Source organism: Ahaetulla prasina, chromosome 2, assembly GCF_028640845.1.
Source record: "Ahaetulla prasina isolate Xishuangbanna chromosome 2, ASM2864084v1, whole genome shotgun sequence".
Lineage (NCBI taxonomy): Eukaryota > Metazoa > Chordata > Lepidosauria > Squamata > Colubridae > Ahaetulla > Ahaetulla prasina.
In genome coordinates this window covers 31210797-31226182 of record NC_080540.1, presented here as the reverse complement: position 1 = coordinate 31226182, position 15386 = coordinate 31210797, and the positions used below count along the sequence as shown (strand labels likewise).

Sequence of the window (15386 nt, the reverse complement as noted above, 5' to 3'; positions counted from 1 at the left end):
GAGTGCTTGTCACTATTTTTTTTTTTGTTTTGGGGTGGGGGGGGGAAGGGCGGCGTTTCCTCTTCCTCTCCAGTTGTTGGGAGGGGGAGAGTGCAGCTGGGTTTGCAGAAGCCGAGGGGGAATTCCCCCCCCCCCGCACCCTCTGGAGCCGTGACGCCGGAAAGTCCGGGTAAACGACAGCGGTGGATGGGGTGGAGGGTGGCGGGGTGGGGTGGGGGGGAGGAAGAGAGAGAGAGAGAGATGCCCTTTGCAAAAAAGAAACCCGGGGTGGTGGAGAAAGCGGTGCGCGAGATCTTGCAAGCGTGGAAGGGAGAGGGGAAGAAGCCCTTCTCGGCCCTTTTACACATCCCCACGCGCACCTTCAAAGACCCAACGCGCATCCACGCACCCACCCGCACCCGTTGCACACAAGGCGATTTAGCAAAGGTTAGGCAGCAACCCTGCCAGGCGTGATCCGCAAAGCCGCAGCTCTCCGGAAGGTGGCTGTTACCACATCACCCAGCATCCCCGACCCCGGATCAGGGGTTGAGAACCATGCGGGAATAATAATAATAATAATAATAATAATAATAATAATAATAATAATAATAATAATAATAATAATAATAACAACAATAACAATAACAATAACAATAACAATAATAATCGATTCTGCTGTCACTGTGGATAGTCAAGATTGCTATATATATATGCCTTGATGGAGGTATCTTTTCTTTTATGTACACTGAGAGCATATGCACCAAGACAAATTCCTTGTGTGTCCAATCACACTTGGCCAATAAAAAAATTCTATTCTATTCTATTCTATTCTATTCTATTCTATTCTATTCTATTCTATTCTATTCTACTCTGTTCTATACCTGGTGACAGCAGAATTGATGAAAAACAACTTGAAAAACTTACCAGATATCAGGACTTGAGAATTGAACTGCAGAGACTCTGGCATAAACCAGGGCAGGTGGTTCCAGTGGTACTCGGCACACTGGGAGCTGTGCCTAAAGACCTAGGCAAGCACTTAAAAGCAATTGGCGCTGACAAGATCACCATTGGTCAGCTGCAGAAGGCCACCTTACTGGGATCTGCTCGCATAATTCGCCGATACATCATGCAGTCCTAAATGCTTGGGAAGTGTTCGACTAGTGATCTGTGATACGAAATCCAGCATAGTTATCTCGTTTGCTGTGTATACTGTCATTTTGTATAAATAATAATAATAGTACTTAGGACGTTAGCAGCAACCCGTATCAACCATTAACACCAGTCAATGGTATTTGTGATGCCTTTTTGAATGTTCAGTTGACTGAGTTTCATGTTTAATGAATAAAGATAAATAATATTAATATTAATATTAATTGTTATTACAGTGTTACCCATTGTCATCGGGGCACTTGGTACCATGTCCAAAAATTTTATAAGATACATCAACAAATTGCAGCTTCCTGCAGTAACAGCAGCGGAACTGCAAGAAACATCCTACATCTTAAGAAGGTACTTGGTTGATACCTAGGATGCTGGCAGCAACCCGCAATCAACCATTAACACCAGTCAATGGTATTTGTGATGCATTTTTGAATGTTCAATTGACTGAATTTCATGTTTAATGAATAAAGATAATAATAATAATAACCTATGGCTGGGCCTGGATGGCTATCGGTGTGGTCCTGATGGTTATGGGAATGCCGGTCTTCGGATCGGTAGTGGCTTAGCCACTGCGAACCAACCCAGGCAGCTACCATCATCAATGATGAGAAGAAATCAACAAAATTTCATACCAGATTGGTCATCGCCCAGGTCAATAAGGACCGCGTCAGATGCTATGGCTACTGGACATCTGCCGAAAAATGGTCTACAGGGCTCAGTTGCTACTGCTGGGGAACCAGTGCGTGCAACTCTAAAGTAAAAGGGACAAAACATCATATATTTTAAGACGATACTTGGTTGATACCCAGAATGCTGGCAACAACCCATATCAACCATTAGCACCAGTCAGTCGTATTTGTGACACATTTTTAAATGTTCAGTTGACTGAGTTTCATGTTTAATGAATAAAAGAGATAATAATAATAATAATAATAATAATAATAATAATAATAATAATAATAATAATAATAATATTTACTTTATTCATTAAACATGAAACTCAGTCAACTGAACATTCAAAAATGGCATCACAAATACCATTGACTGGTGTTAATGGTTGATACGTGTTGCTGCCAGCATTCTGGGTATCAACCAAGTACCTTCTTAAGATGTACGATGTTCCAAGCAGGGCAAAGTTTTTTGCACTTCCGCTGGTGTTATTGCAGGAAGCTGCAATTTGTTGATGTATCTTATAAAATTCTTAGACATGGTACCAAGTGCCCTGATGACAATAGGTATCAGTGTTACACGTTTCATCCATAGCTGTGTAGTTCTGATGGCCAGGTTGCGATATTTCATGATTTTTTTCCAGTTCTTTTTCTTCGACTCTGGCATCTCCTGGTACTGCATGTGTCACTATATTGTACGTTTCGGTTTTCGACAACTGTGATATCTGGCGTGTTGTGTTCCAAGTGACGGTCCGTCTGTTGCTAAGTGAGACATTTGTTAAGGGAGTTTTTCCCCCTTTTACGTCCTTTCTTGATACAGTTGTTAAATGAATCATTTCAGTTGTTAGGTGAATACCCTGGTTGTTAAATGAATCTGGCTCCCCCATTGACTTTGGTTGTCATAAAGTTACAAAAGGGGATCATATGACCTTAGGACACTGCGACCGTCATAAATATAAACCAGCTGCCAAGCATCTGAATGTTGATCATGTGATCATGGGGATGCTGCAGTGCTCGTAAGTGTGAAAAATTGTCGTAAGTCACTTTTTCCCCACTGCTGTTGTAACTTCGAATGGGCATTAAATGAACTGCCATAAGCCAAGGACTACCTGTAATTTCTGCTTATGGAAGCAGGATTTTAACTCTTACGGGAGTCCAGTGTTCCATAGTAGGAAGGTGAGGATGAAAACAGTTATTAAAATGGTAAGATGGGCTCATCTTGGCATAATTGTTCCCTGAAACCTTTTTTTCTTAGCAGCTCTTCTTCTGAAGCAGCTTTGAATCAATGTTACCATGTAGGTCCAGACATCCTGGCTGTGACTGGAGTTGATAAATTACAGGTGGATCATTTGGCCTGGAGATATGTCCATCTTTTTCTTTTAACGAGCCTGTAATCCCTTGCATCAGGGGTGGCTGAATGGAGCTGAGCATTTACTGGCTGGATGCCCTTCCTGACGCCTATGCAGAGTTCACAGCAGATATTTTCCCTTTGTGCCCAGAGAGGGAAATATCTGCCGCTACTAGGGTCGAACTCACAGACTCCTGACCGTGAGGCGAGAGCTCCACTTCTAGGCCACCGTGCCATTTGGAGATACATACATGTTTATTTCATGTTTATTTGCCTAGGCTGGTCTTTCCAATTAAAAACACGCTTCCAAACTTGTGTTTCTTCAGGAGGCGAAGGAAACTGGTCATGAGACATACACTAATGATGGAGAAGGGGAAAAATCCAGATGCAAAATCTGAAAGAGAACTGCAAGAAAGCCTCAAAGCTGGGGTGACCCAAGAGAAGGCGGGAAGAACAACGAAAGGCCTCCGAGCTGGGAATGCAGAAGGTTTTGCAAAAATGGGGGGCTCCAAATCAGCCAAGAGCGAGGCCAGAGATCGGCGGTTGAAATATTTGGATCCCCGGGCTGCTTTGAAGGCAATGCAGTCCTCCAAGCAGGAGGAACTGGTTTCTGAACCGTGGGAGAACGCCAAGGCCTGCCTGGCTTCCTTAGAAGGAGCAGCTGAAACCTACTGGAGATACAAAGGACTGGTGGATCTCAGCAAAGAAACTCAAAGGGAGAACGAGCAGATCAACGCTGCCAAGATGGACGACTACTGGAAGGTGGGCGAGGACGTCCTGAGAGAGGACTCGGCGGCCACTGACACCCAGCGAACCCTTTTCAGAGAGTTCTGTTACCGAGACGCTGAGGGTCCCCGTGAGGCCTGCAGCCGTCTCTGGTATCTCTGCCACCGGTGGCTGAAGCCGGAGAGGCACACCAAGGAGCAGATCCTGGAGCTGGTGATCCTGGAGCAGTTCCTGGCCATCCTGCCCTCCGATCTCCAGAGGTGGGTCAAAGCCGCCGGGCCTCACAGCTGTGACCAAGCGGTGGCCTTGGCTGAAGGCTTTCCCTCAGGACGGCCACAGGAGGTGAGGCTTTAGAGAAAGATAACTTTGTAATGGGGATATACTAGGACTGGGGAGGGGTCCAAGAATATGGAGGGAGGAGGAAGTTAACTGTTTCAAGTAAACCAGACTAGGAAACCTAGTCTGGGCCGCGGTGTGGCTCAGGCTGTAAGAAGCCTGTTATTAAAACACAGCTGCCTGCAATTACTGCAGGTTCTAGTCCCACCAGGTCCAAGGTTGACTCAGCCTTCCATCCTTTATAAGGTAGGTAAAATGAGGACCCAGATTGTTGGGGGGGGAATAAGTTGACTTTGTAAATATACAAATAGAATGAGACTATTGCCTTACACACTGTAAGCCGCCCTGAGTCTTCGGAGAAGGGCGGGATATAAATGTAAATAAAAAAAAAAAAACATTTAACATTTACAAGACAAATGATGGTCATAGGGTATAATTTGACACTTAATGATAATCAACAAAAGTTACAGTCATACAGTCATAAGTGAAAAGAGATGGGTGATGGGAACTATGAGATGATTAATAGCAGTGCAGATTTAGTAAATAGTTTGACACCGGTTGGAATGTCCTTGGTTCCCAGGGAAAAGTATTTTGTTTTGTCTACAAATTCCCAGCTAGCTCTATTTCCCCTTCCCTCATCTCCATTGTGGCAACACTGAAGCCTCAAAGATGGCCTCAGTCAGGCCAGCTTCAGAGTTGACGGTGAGGACTAGAGAGTGTTGTCTGAGATGCTTTCTCAGGTTACGCTTCTGGCCTGGACTTCAGTTTCTTTTATCGGACTGTTGCCTTGGTAGTGGTTTTTCCTCAAGCTTTCTTTCCTCCATTACAGATAGTCCTCGACTTAACAACCATTTGAAGTTGCAATGGCAACTTCATCGTTTCCCACTTAACGACGATTGTGGCATCCCCATGGTCACGTGATCCAAATTTGGGTGCTTAGCAACTGGCATGGATTTAGGACAGTTGTGGGGTCATGTAATCACCATTTGTAACCCTCCCAGCTGACAAGCGATTTCAATGGAGAAAACTGGATTCACTTAACAACGGTGTGACTCACCTAAGCACTGCAGTGATTCGCTTAAAAACTGTGCCAAAAAAGGTTGTAAAATGGGTCAGAATTCACTTAACAATTGCCTTGCTTAGCAACAGATGTTTCGGGCTTAATTTTGTTTGTTAAGTTGAGGATTATCTGTAAATGGGAAGGCACCCTAAGAGACCTATAATTCTTTTGTCCTTTGGAGTCACTTTAGTTGTCAGTAAATGTGATATAAAAAAATAGGTGGGGAACTATGGCCCTTTTATGACTTGTGGATTTCAGCTCCCAGAATCCCTGACTCAACCATGCTGGAATTCTGGGAGTGGAAGTCCACAAGCCATAAAGGGACCATTGTTCCCCATCTCTGCTTTAAGGAATATGTACCCCCTCTGTTGTGTCCTCCCTCGCCTCTGTCCGAGTGATGGCTTAATTAGCCGGCACTATCAGCCCTGGCAGCAGAATAGCCAGCGTCTGCCAAGAGCCTCCGTTATCTTCCATGACGCTGGTGAGTCACCCAGAAACAAACTTCAGCTCTTGATCAGTGGATTTGCCTGTTACAAAGAGACACAGCAGCTCTCGCTGTCTTTTATATCCTGTGGGGTGTGGCTCCATGACTCAGCACTTCCTGGGCCTGCCCCACCCTTGTTTCTGTTGTTCCCTCCTCTCCTGCCTACGAAACCATTTATTTATTTATTATTTATTTATTTTATTAGATTTATAAACCGCCTTTCTCCTGAAGGACTCAGGGCGGTGTACAGCCAAAGTAAAAAAGAAAAATGTACAGTTAAAAATAAATTAAAAAACTTATTATACAGTGTGGCCGAAATTAAAATAGTTAAAAATCTAAAAGACCCCAAGATAAACTAAAAGAAATTTAAAATTTAAAACTAGACAATTTAAGAAAGCCCCGCACGAACAAACAGATATGTTTTCAGTTCGTGGCAAAAAGTCCGAAGGTCAGGTATTTGACGTAAACCAGGGGAAAGTTCATTCCAAAGAGTAGGGGCCCCCACAGAGAAGGATCTTCCCCTGGGGGCCGCCAGCCGACATTGTCTGGTGGACGGCACCCTGAGAAGGCCCTCTCTGTGCGAGCGTACGGGTCGGTGGGAGGCATGAGGTAACAGCAGGCGGTCCCGTAAGTACCCAGGTCCCAAGCCATGGAGCGCTGATTGCCTGATTGCCATCAGCTGGGTCTGGAGGCGTGGCCTGGAGGGGGAAGAGTTAGGGGACAGAGGCCTCGTTATCTCTTCCACCTTGCCTGCTTCTGGCTCCTGGAACTGAGCCAGGGAAGCCGGTGCTCCTGAGGTAAGTCCTGACGGCCCTTCCCCCTCACTGTCCAAGTCACTTTCTGGCAGCAGGCCCAGCTCGGGCGGCGCAGACACAACACCTTCGTGTGTGATCTCTGGATGTGATGTGTCTTTTTCCGTTTTGTTTCCTGTTGCTAAAGATAAATTTGGGGGTAATTTCAGGGACCAGGTTTGGTGCAGGAGACGGCTGTGGGATTCTCCACAGCCAAGCGGCCTCCGTCAGGGGCCGGAGAAAGACAAGCCAGTGCCGTCGAGGTCAAGCAGGAGGACGGTGACAGCGACTCAGAAGGTAAGGGCTCCTGGTGTGCTGCTGTCTCCAAGGTGCCTGGATTTTCTGAAGTTGTTTCATGCTGAACATCAGCGCTTCGGAGTAGGCCAGGTCAAGAAACAAATTGCAGGATTCTTGTAGGATAAATTAACAGAACCATGGAGGCCTGTTCCAAACTGCTCTTTTTTAAAGGATTACAAAGCAGGGCTGTTGTAAGTCTCACTCCCGCTTTCTACTTACTCAGGGCTGAGCAACGGTTTTTCCTCTTCAGTCTGTTTCTCAAGACCAGAGCTAAATTAGTCTGTCGGGAAATTTTACCTGTAAATATACAGGTAATCCTTGACTTACAACCAGGGGTGAAATGCTCCCGGTTCGGACCGGATCACCCGATCCGGTAGCTATGGCGGTGGGTGGTTCAGAGAACCGGTAACAAAAATCCCTGCCCCCACAACCCGTGCCCAGCTGAGCCGCGCAATTATCAGAGTTTTTTGTTTTTTTTTTACTTTTAAAAGCATTTTTTCTTCGGCAGAAAAAATGCTTTTAAAAGTAAAAAAAAAAGCTTCTGATGATCGCGCAGCTCAGCTGGGATCGTCAGAGGCTTTTAAAAGCATTTTTTCTACAACCTCTTCGGCCGAAGAGGTTGTAGAAAAAATGCTTTTAAAAAGGCTCCTCTGACGATCCCAGCTGAGTTGCCTGATCGTCAGAGGCTTTTTTTTCAGCCTCTGACGATCAGGCAACTCAGCTGGGATCGTCAGAGGAGCCTTTTAAAAGCATTTTACAAAAAAATGCTTTTAAAAGTAAAAAAAAAAGTTGGACACGCCCACCCAGTCACATTACCGCCCCCCACTAAGCCACGCCCACAGAACCAGTAGTAACAAATTTTACATTTCACCTCCCGTGGTCATGTGACCAAAATTCAGGCACTGGATAGCTAGTTCATGTTTATGATGATTGTAGTGTCCCAGGGTCATGTGATCACCTTTTGCGACCTTCTGAGAAGCAAAGTCACTTTGCATACTTCACATCTGTGTAACTATAGCACTAGCACTTAGACTTATATACCGCTTCACAATCTGGGTCCTCATTTTACCGACCTCGGAAGGATGGAAGGCTGTCTCAACCTTGAGCCGGGCCGGATCGAACGTCTGAACTGCTGGCAGCTGGCAGTCAGCAGAATGAGCCTGCAAATACTGCACTCCAACCACTGCACCCACCATGGCTCTTAACAACTGCAGTGAACTAACTGAACAACTGCAGCGATTCACCTAACAATTGTGGCAAGAAGGGTCGTAAAAGGAGGCAAAGCTCACTTGAAAACTGTCTCGCTGAGCGCTGGAAATTTTGGGTTCAATTGTCATAGTTCAAGGACTACCTATACATCCTGGGGAGTTGAGTCTGCGCAGTGGGCTAGTCAGTCGGCAGCCAAAAGTGCGCCCCCTGCTGGCACCTGGGTGAAATGACGGCCGTGGGGGCAGATTTGGAGGCTACGCAAGGCAATCTCTGCTCGGAGCTGCACCTGCCCTGGAGAGGCGAGCTCTGCATGTGGCATCCGGGAGAAGCCGAGCAGAGATTGTGGGCCGCCCCGGGTCCTGGTGCAGAAGACGACTTGCAGAAAGTCACGCGGAGGGGATCCCGCTCCCGTCCTTTGGGGATCCTCTCTTTTTCTCTGCCACTCACTCACTCGCTCACACACAATAGGTCAGAGAGGAGAGTCATTCGGCTCCCCTCTTTCTCCGTTTCTGCTCCGAAGGCTTTCTCTGCAGGGAGAAATTCAACCCGGAGACAGATGACTCAACAAAAGGGAGGCTTCCCATTGGCGGAACAGATTCCTGGCAAGCCAACTCCAAAGTATCCCTGGCAAGGCCCCCCCTCCCAATTCCATTTCTCCCCTCTCTTGGGGGAAGCTCCATGGGCTCCGCCTGTTGCTGCTGGTGGGGACGTTGGCGGGACGGAGGAACCAGGGTAAGGCGTGGGGGGGAGTAGGAGGGACCATTGATGCATGTGGGGGAACAGAATAATACTGAAATCGAACAGGAGGTTTATTGCACCTTTATAAAAAGCCTGTCAAGGTTCCAGAAAAACCTCTTCTGCATAAAAAAACCCTCAGAAGCCATTGTTTTTCAGAGTTCTTTACTAGCATGAGGAAACTGGCACACGATGAGTGAAATTCCAAAACTAAATTTCCGGATTCTTTTCCCAGTTATATAAACCCCAAGAGTCCCACCCCCCTGACCCCTTTGATGGTCACATGGTCCCACGTTCTCCCAGTTCATTCGAATATCTTCTTGCCACTCTTCCTGCAGATGTGAACACCATCCAACCTTGACCGCTTGAAGAATGTTGCCATACCCCTCAGCCCCCCTTCTTCCCCTCAGTGGAAAAATGTGGCAGCGTCTGGAACCCTAAAGTCTAGTATGGTTTCCAGGCCTGACAAAGCCAGGGTTCAGCCCTTTTCCCATCATTTTCATGCAACTGGTTGTCATATTCTAATGCAGTGCTGCTCAACTTTGGCTATTTGAAGATGGGTGGACGGCAACTCCATGGCTGGCTGGGGAATGCTGAGAGTTGAAGTCCACCCATCTACAAGTTGCCAAGGTTGAGAAACATGTTCTAACGCGGGGGTCTCCAAACTTGGCAATTTTAAGACTTATGGACTTCAACTCCCAGAATTCTTTAGCCAACCATGTTGACTGGGGAATTCTGGGAATTGAAGTCCACAAGTCTTATAAGTTGCCATGTTTGGAGACCCTGGTTTTAATGGAATGGAGTAGGTGGCATTTTGATTATTTTTTTTTATCATCTGAGCTTGGAACAAAATATTTCGTACATCATAGTTGAGAAACTGCTTGGAATCATCTGATTGGCCAGTTTGAAAATGGGACATTGGGATTTTGATGTGGCAGCCATGCTCTGCTTGGATTCTTGAGTAATCATTTCTCCTCTATGCTCCCCACAGATGACAAATGGGTGATTGAGACGAGGCAAGGGGATCTCCAGTTGGAAGACACCGAGGCGGTGAAATTGTGTGGGCCCTTCTTGCAAGAGCCTTATTGGTCTGAAGAAGATGGAGATGGTCCTGCAGCTCTTGGGGATGGAGCTGACCAGAAGGATGAGGACAACCCAGGTCAACACAGACCTGAAGTGTTTCCTCTAGCAGAAGATGATGGGGACTCAAGTCAACGCATTATGGTCCAAAGACGGCACAGAAGTCGAGAAAAAAAGACCTGTGCCGTGTGCGGCAAGACTTTCAGCCGGAGCACGGTGCTCGCTGCCCATCAGAGGACCCACACAGGTGAGAAGCCATTCATGTGCCAGAATTGTGGGAAATGCTTCAGCTTCAAGTCTACTCTGGTTGCCCACGAAAGGACCCACACGGGAGAGAGGCCTTACACCTGTGATCTGTGTGGGAAGAGCTTCACTGTCAGCTCGGTCCTCACCAGGCACTACCGAGTCCACGTCGAAAAGAAACTCTTCAGCTGCTCCGAGTGCGACAAGAACTTCACTCAGAAGTCTCAGTTGATCAACCACCAGAAGATCCATGTGAGAGAGAAGCCGTTCAAATGTGCCCAGTGTGGAGAAGGTTTTAGCCGGAGCTCCAGCCTCAAGAAACACGAGGGCTCCCACACGGGGGAGAAACCCTTCAAATGCCCCGATTGCGAGAAGTCCTTCAACACGTCTTCCCAGCTGGTCAAGCACCACCGAGTCCACACTGGGGAGAGGCCCTACACCTGTTCGGCGTGTGGGAAGAGCTTCAGCCAGTGGCAGATCCTGATGGTGCACCAAAGGACCCACACAGGCGAGAAGCCCTTCAAGTGTGCCACCTGCGGGAAATGCTTCTCCGATCGGGCGGTCCACATCCGCCACCAGAAAGTCCACACGGGGGAGAGGCCTCACCAGTGTCCCACTTGCGGGAAGAGGTTCACCCACCGCACCGTCTTGGTGAAGCACCAGAAGATCCATGCCCGAGAAGCTCTGAACCTAGCCAAATTGCAAGAGGAGCAGCAGCGATACGAGGATACTTCCTAGAAGTTTGCAAGACGGGACGAATGTTCAACTTTGAAGGATACCGACGGGCGACGCTCTTCCCCGAGCCTTCCCTAACTTTTTTGGCTTCCAGATGCGTCAAGACCCATGGTCTTCCTGGCTAAAAACAGATGGGAGTTGCAGTCCAATAAAGGAACCGGGTTGGCCTGACAGCACAGGACTCCGCTGTATTGTGCAAAGATGTATATGTAACAGACAATCAGTATGTCTACATAGCTGGCTGGAGAATTCTGGGAGTTGAAGTTCACAAGTCTTAAAGCTGCCAAGTTTGATGACCTCTGGTCTACAATCACACAATGGCAAGCGGTCACTTTCCCAGGGCTGAGCATGATGGGATAGGCAACACATGCGGGGATCCTGCAGTGGGCCTGCTCCCCCTCCACCCCCTGGTCCCCGCATCTTCCATGTTGTGACTGTCTCTGTGTATGCACTTTTGTCTTCCTGAAAAAAGTTGCCGGTTGTTGTGGCTCCCACCCTCGAACCTGGCCCCATGCCCGAAAGTGCCTTGGAGCCGGGCCTGCTGCCAGAAAGTGACTCGGACAGTAAGGGGGAAGGGCCGTCAGGACTTACCTCGGAAGTACCGGCCTCCCTGGATCAGCTCCAGGAGCCAGAAGCAGGCCAAGTGAAAGAGATAACGAGGCCTCCTTCTCCTGACTCTTTCCCCCCCCCTCACGCCTGCAGACCCAGCTGAAAGCAATCAGGTTTGGCTCAATCCCAGGTTTCGTAGGCAGGAGAGAAGAGAACAACAGAAACGGGAGGGGCAGGCCTAGGAAGTGCTGAGTCATGGAGCCACACCCCACAGGATATAAAAGGCAGTAAGAGCTGGTGGGTCTCTTTGTATCAGGCAAATCCACGGATTGACTAGAGCTGAAGGTTGTGACTCACTAGCGTCTTGGCAGCTATCGAGGGCTCTTGGCAGACGCTGATTCTTTTGCTGCCAGAGCTGATAAGAGCTGGCTAATTAAGCCATCATTCAGACGGAGGCGAGGAGGACACAACACCGGTGTTGCTGAGTCTTGGCAAAGTCAACTTTTTCAAGATCTACTTTAGCTATGCACTACAGTGATAAAGGAAGCAGTTCATGAACACAGATTAAGCCCCTCCCCTTTGTGCACAGACATCGACTAGTAGTAGACAATGTGTCCAATAGAGAAGCATCCAGTTTTAATTCAATTCCCCATCACAATGTTGTTGTTTTTTTGCCACTGTTCTTTGGTTGTTGGCTCCCACGTTTCTGACATCAACATGATGTTATGTTTCTGTATAAGGATAAGAGGATAATGTATACCACAGAAACGGATTAAAGCAAAAATTAGAAGTGCCTCATAATTAGCCTCTCTAAGCTTCCCTTTCCTTTGCTAATGCAGCTGCTGTCAAATATAATGCTTTCATTGTCTAGCCACCGCAAGATTAAGGCCCCTTCTGCATGTTTCCAACCAATGAAGAGTCCTGAGTGAGGGCCGTTTTTGAGATTGTGTTGGCAAGTGGAAGGACTAGACCATAATCTGCTACGCCAGTCCAACTGGCAGATGTGATCAGTGTTAATCTGGGGTATCCATCATGGCTTGTTCACCTTGGGAGACCCTTCTGGATATATACACTTCCAACGACATAACCCACGCAATTTTTATTTACCCACACAAGCCCCTTCGCCTCAAGTCCCCGCTCATAGATGTGTGTGTGTGTGTGTGTACCGTGTTTTCCCGAAAATAAGACTCTGTCTTATATTTTTTTGAACCCCGAAATAAGCGCTTGGCCTTATTTTCGAGGTCTTATTATTTTGGGGCACGTGGAGCAAGATGGGGTACCTCTTGCTATCCAGCTCTGCTTTTAAATATTTTCGAGGAGAGCTTATTTTCGGGGTGGTGTCTTATTTTAGCGCATGTGCTCAAAAGCCTGATTGGGCTTATTATCAGGGGATGTCTTATTTTTGGGGAAACGGTATGTATATATAGATATAGATATAGATATCTATATATCTATATGTATATCTATATCTATCTATCTATCTATCTATCTATCTATCTATCTATCTATCTATCTATTTAGACACACATACACACGTAAATAAAAAGACAAGCAAAAATCGAGTACTGTAATGAATATTAATAGATAGATAGATAATGGTCTATTTCTTCCACATGCCAATACAACCTCAAAAATGACCCTCTGTTGTGGCTCCAGCCCCCCCCCCCAGGCCTGGCCCCCTGCCAGAAAGTGACTCAGAGAGTGAGTGGGAAGGGCTGTCGGGGCTCCCCTCTGCAGGGCCGGCTTCTCTGGCTCAGCTCCAGGAGCCAGAGGCAGGCCAGGTAGAGGAGGTGACAAGGCCTCTGTCTCCTGTATCTCCCCCTGCCCAGGCAACGCTTCCAGACCCAGCTGTGGACAATCAGTCCTGGTTAGATCCCAGGTTTTGTAGACAAGAGAGGCGGGAACAACAAAAGAAGGGGTGGGGCAGGCCTAGAGAGTGCTGAGTCACGGAGCCACACCCCATAGGGTATAAAAGCAGGAGGGGATGCTCTACTACTTCGTGACGGACAAAGCAAACTGACTGGAGAAAACTTGAGCTGAACTATTTGACTGAGCTTTTGACCTCGATTGTTGTTTGTTCCTGACTTCCTGGTTGCTCCGATAACATCAGGGAAGATAAAGAAAACCTTGGCAGACGTTCGCTGGTCTGCTGCCAGAGCTGATAGCTGCCGTGGACTAAATTGCTGGCTAATTGAGTCAGTTCACGTGTCTCCCGGACTGAGGTTGGGGGGGAAAGAACACCCTCGTATCTAAGAATATTTCTCATCATAATATTTTGATGTATTAACGCTTGGACGTACCCAATTCCAGCAACTGTTCTTTATATGTTTTAGCCTCCAGTCACCTAATCATCTTTGTTGCTCTTCTCTGCACTCTTTCTAGAGTCTGAACATCTTTTTTTTTTTACATTGTGATGACCAAAACTGGGTGCAGTATACCAGGTGTGGCCTTCCCAAGGCATTATAAAGTGGTATTAACATTTCAGGTGATCTTGATTCTATCCCTCTGTTAATGCAGCCCAGAACTATGATGGCTTTTTTGGCAGCTGCTGCACACGGCTGGCACATATTTAAATGAATGTCCACGAGGACTTAATTTAATCACTACCCAACTCCATTATGACTCTAGGAGACATAGACTAGACAAAATTTAAGATGGCCCATCCATGTAATATGAAATAATATTTAAAAAAAACCCAGAGAAAAATGGTACCATCTCACAAATCACACAACTCACAACCTCTGAGAAGCAGCCAGGTTTTAAGGATTTATTTAAATCAGTGTTTCTCGATTTTGGCAACTTTTAAGATGCGTGGACACTTCAACTTCCAGAATTCCCCAAGCCAGGATGTGGGTCATATGGATTCTTAGGAGGATATCTTGACAGTCCATTTCTTGGGTCTCATTAACAGGCCATGGCTTAATAATTGGTGGAACCTGGAACATGCTGAATCTGCTGGATTATTTTTATTTATTTGTTGCATTTATACACTGCCCCGTCTTACCATTGGGAGTAAATTGTATGGGGTGGGCAGACAATCCCTCCAACAACCAGGCCCATCCTAGATCATGGATCAGTGTTTTGGACTTCAAGTCCCAGAATTCCTCACAGCCGGTAGGACCTCACTCTTCCTGTTGTGACTTTAAAAAAAAAAAAAGCCAGGCATTGAAATAAACTGTGTTTCTGGGCATCACAGGTGTGTTTTGTATATAAAAAACAAGGCCATACTTTTCTCCCGGTTTTAAAAAATGCAGTTCTTATTTTTATTGAATTAGTCCCATTTTTTACAACTTTGGAGCTTTGCTACTTGAAGGTGCAGCGACCCGTAAATGTGAATAAGCAAAAAGGTTTCTCCCCCCCAGCCCCCCCTGCATTTTTTAACCTCCCTTGAAATTGTTTCCCTAAAAATCCAGGTGAAGGACCCAAAGAAGGATGGAGTTCTAGCATCCTTAACACCCAAGAAAGGGCAAGGTAAAGGTAAAGATTCCCCTCGCACTTACGTGCTAGTCGTTCCTGACCCTAGGGGGCGGTACTCATCTCCGTTTCAAAGCCGAAGAGCCAGCGCTGTCCAAAGACATCTCCGTGGTCATGTGGCCGGCATGACTCAACGCCAAAGGCGCACGGAACGCTGTTACCTTCCCATCAAAGGTGGTACCTATTTTTCTACTTGCATTTTTTAAACGTGTTTTTGAACTGCTAGGTTGGCAGAAACTGAGACAAGTAACGGGAGCTCACCCTGTTACACAGCAGCACCAGGGATTTGAACCGCTGAACTGCCGACCTTTCGATCGACAAGCTCAGCGTCCTAGCCCCTTGAGCTACGGCTAGCACTGTTCAAATATAAGGCTTAGGACTGTGAGAAGCAACAGAATATATATTGCAAAATGGTTCATGTGGAACAGGGGTCTCCAAATTTGGGAACTTTTAAGACTTGTAGATTTCAACTCCCAGAATTCTGGGAGGGGAATTCTGGGAGTTGAAGTCC

The 15386-nt window shown here is 46.8% G+C and overlaps 2 protein-coding genes across 2 annotated transcripts in view; one reads left to right on the top strand and one right to left on the bottom strand.

Moving 5' to 3' along the window:
- The window catches only part of LOC131190474 (uncharacterized), a 47101-nt gene that overhangs the window by 25740 nt on the left and 5975 nt on the right, over nt 1–15386 (bottom strand). The window contains exons 4-5 of the mRNA XM_058167796.1: nt 10054–10764; nt 3829–4205 (exon numbers count right to left, since the gene is read on the bottom strand). Coding sequence (XP_058023779.1) covers nt 3829–4205; nt 10054–10764 — 1088 coding nt within the window. The remainder of the gene's footprint in view (nt 1–3828; nt 4206–10053; nt 10765–15386) is intronic.
- On the top strand, nt 56–15335 carry LOC131191918 (zinc finger and SCAN domain-containing protein 31-like). Its single transcript, XM_058170548.1, has 4 exons — nt 56–169; nt 3483–4224; nt 6724–6850; nt 9786–15335. Exons 2-4 carry the CDS (start codon nt 3502–3504, stop codon nt 10853–10855), a joined length of 1920 nt encoding a protein of 639 aa, XP_058026531.1. The 5' UTR covers nt 56–169; nt 3483–3501; the 3' UTR covers nt 10856–15335.

Coding starts and splice junctions, on each gene's coding strand:
- LOC131191918 (XM_058170548.1), top strand. CDS start 3,502: ATGAGACATACACTAATGATGGAGAAGGGGAAAAATCCAGATGCAAAA. Junction 4,225..6,723: donor CCTCAGGACGGCCACAGGAG/GTGAGGCTTTAG, acceptor GGGTAATTTCAG/GGACCAGGTTTGGTGCAGGA. Junction 6,851..9,785: donor CGGTGACAGCGACTCAGAAG/GTAAGGGCTCCT, acceptor TGCTCCCCACAG/ATGACAAATGGGTGATTGAG.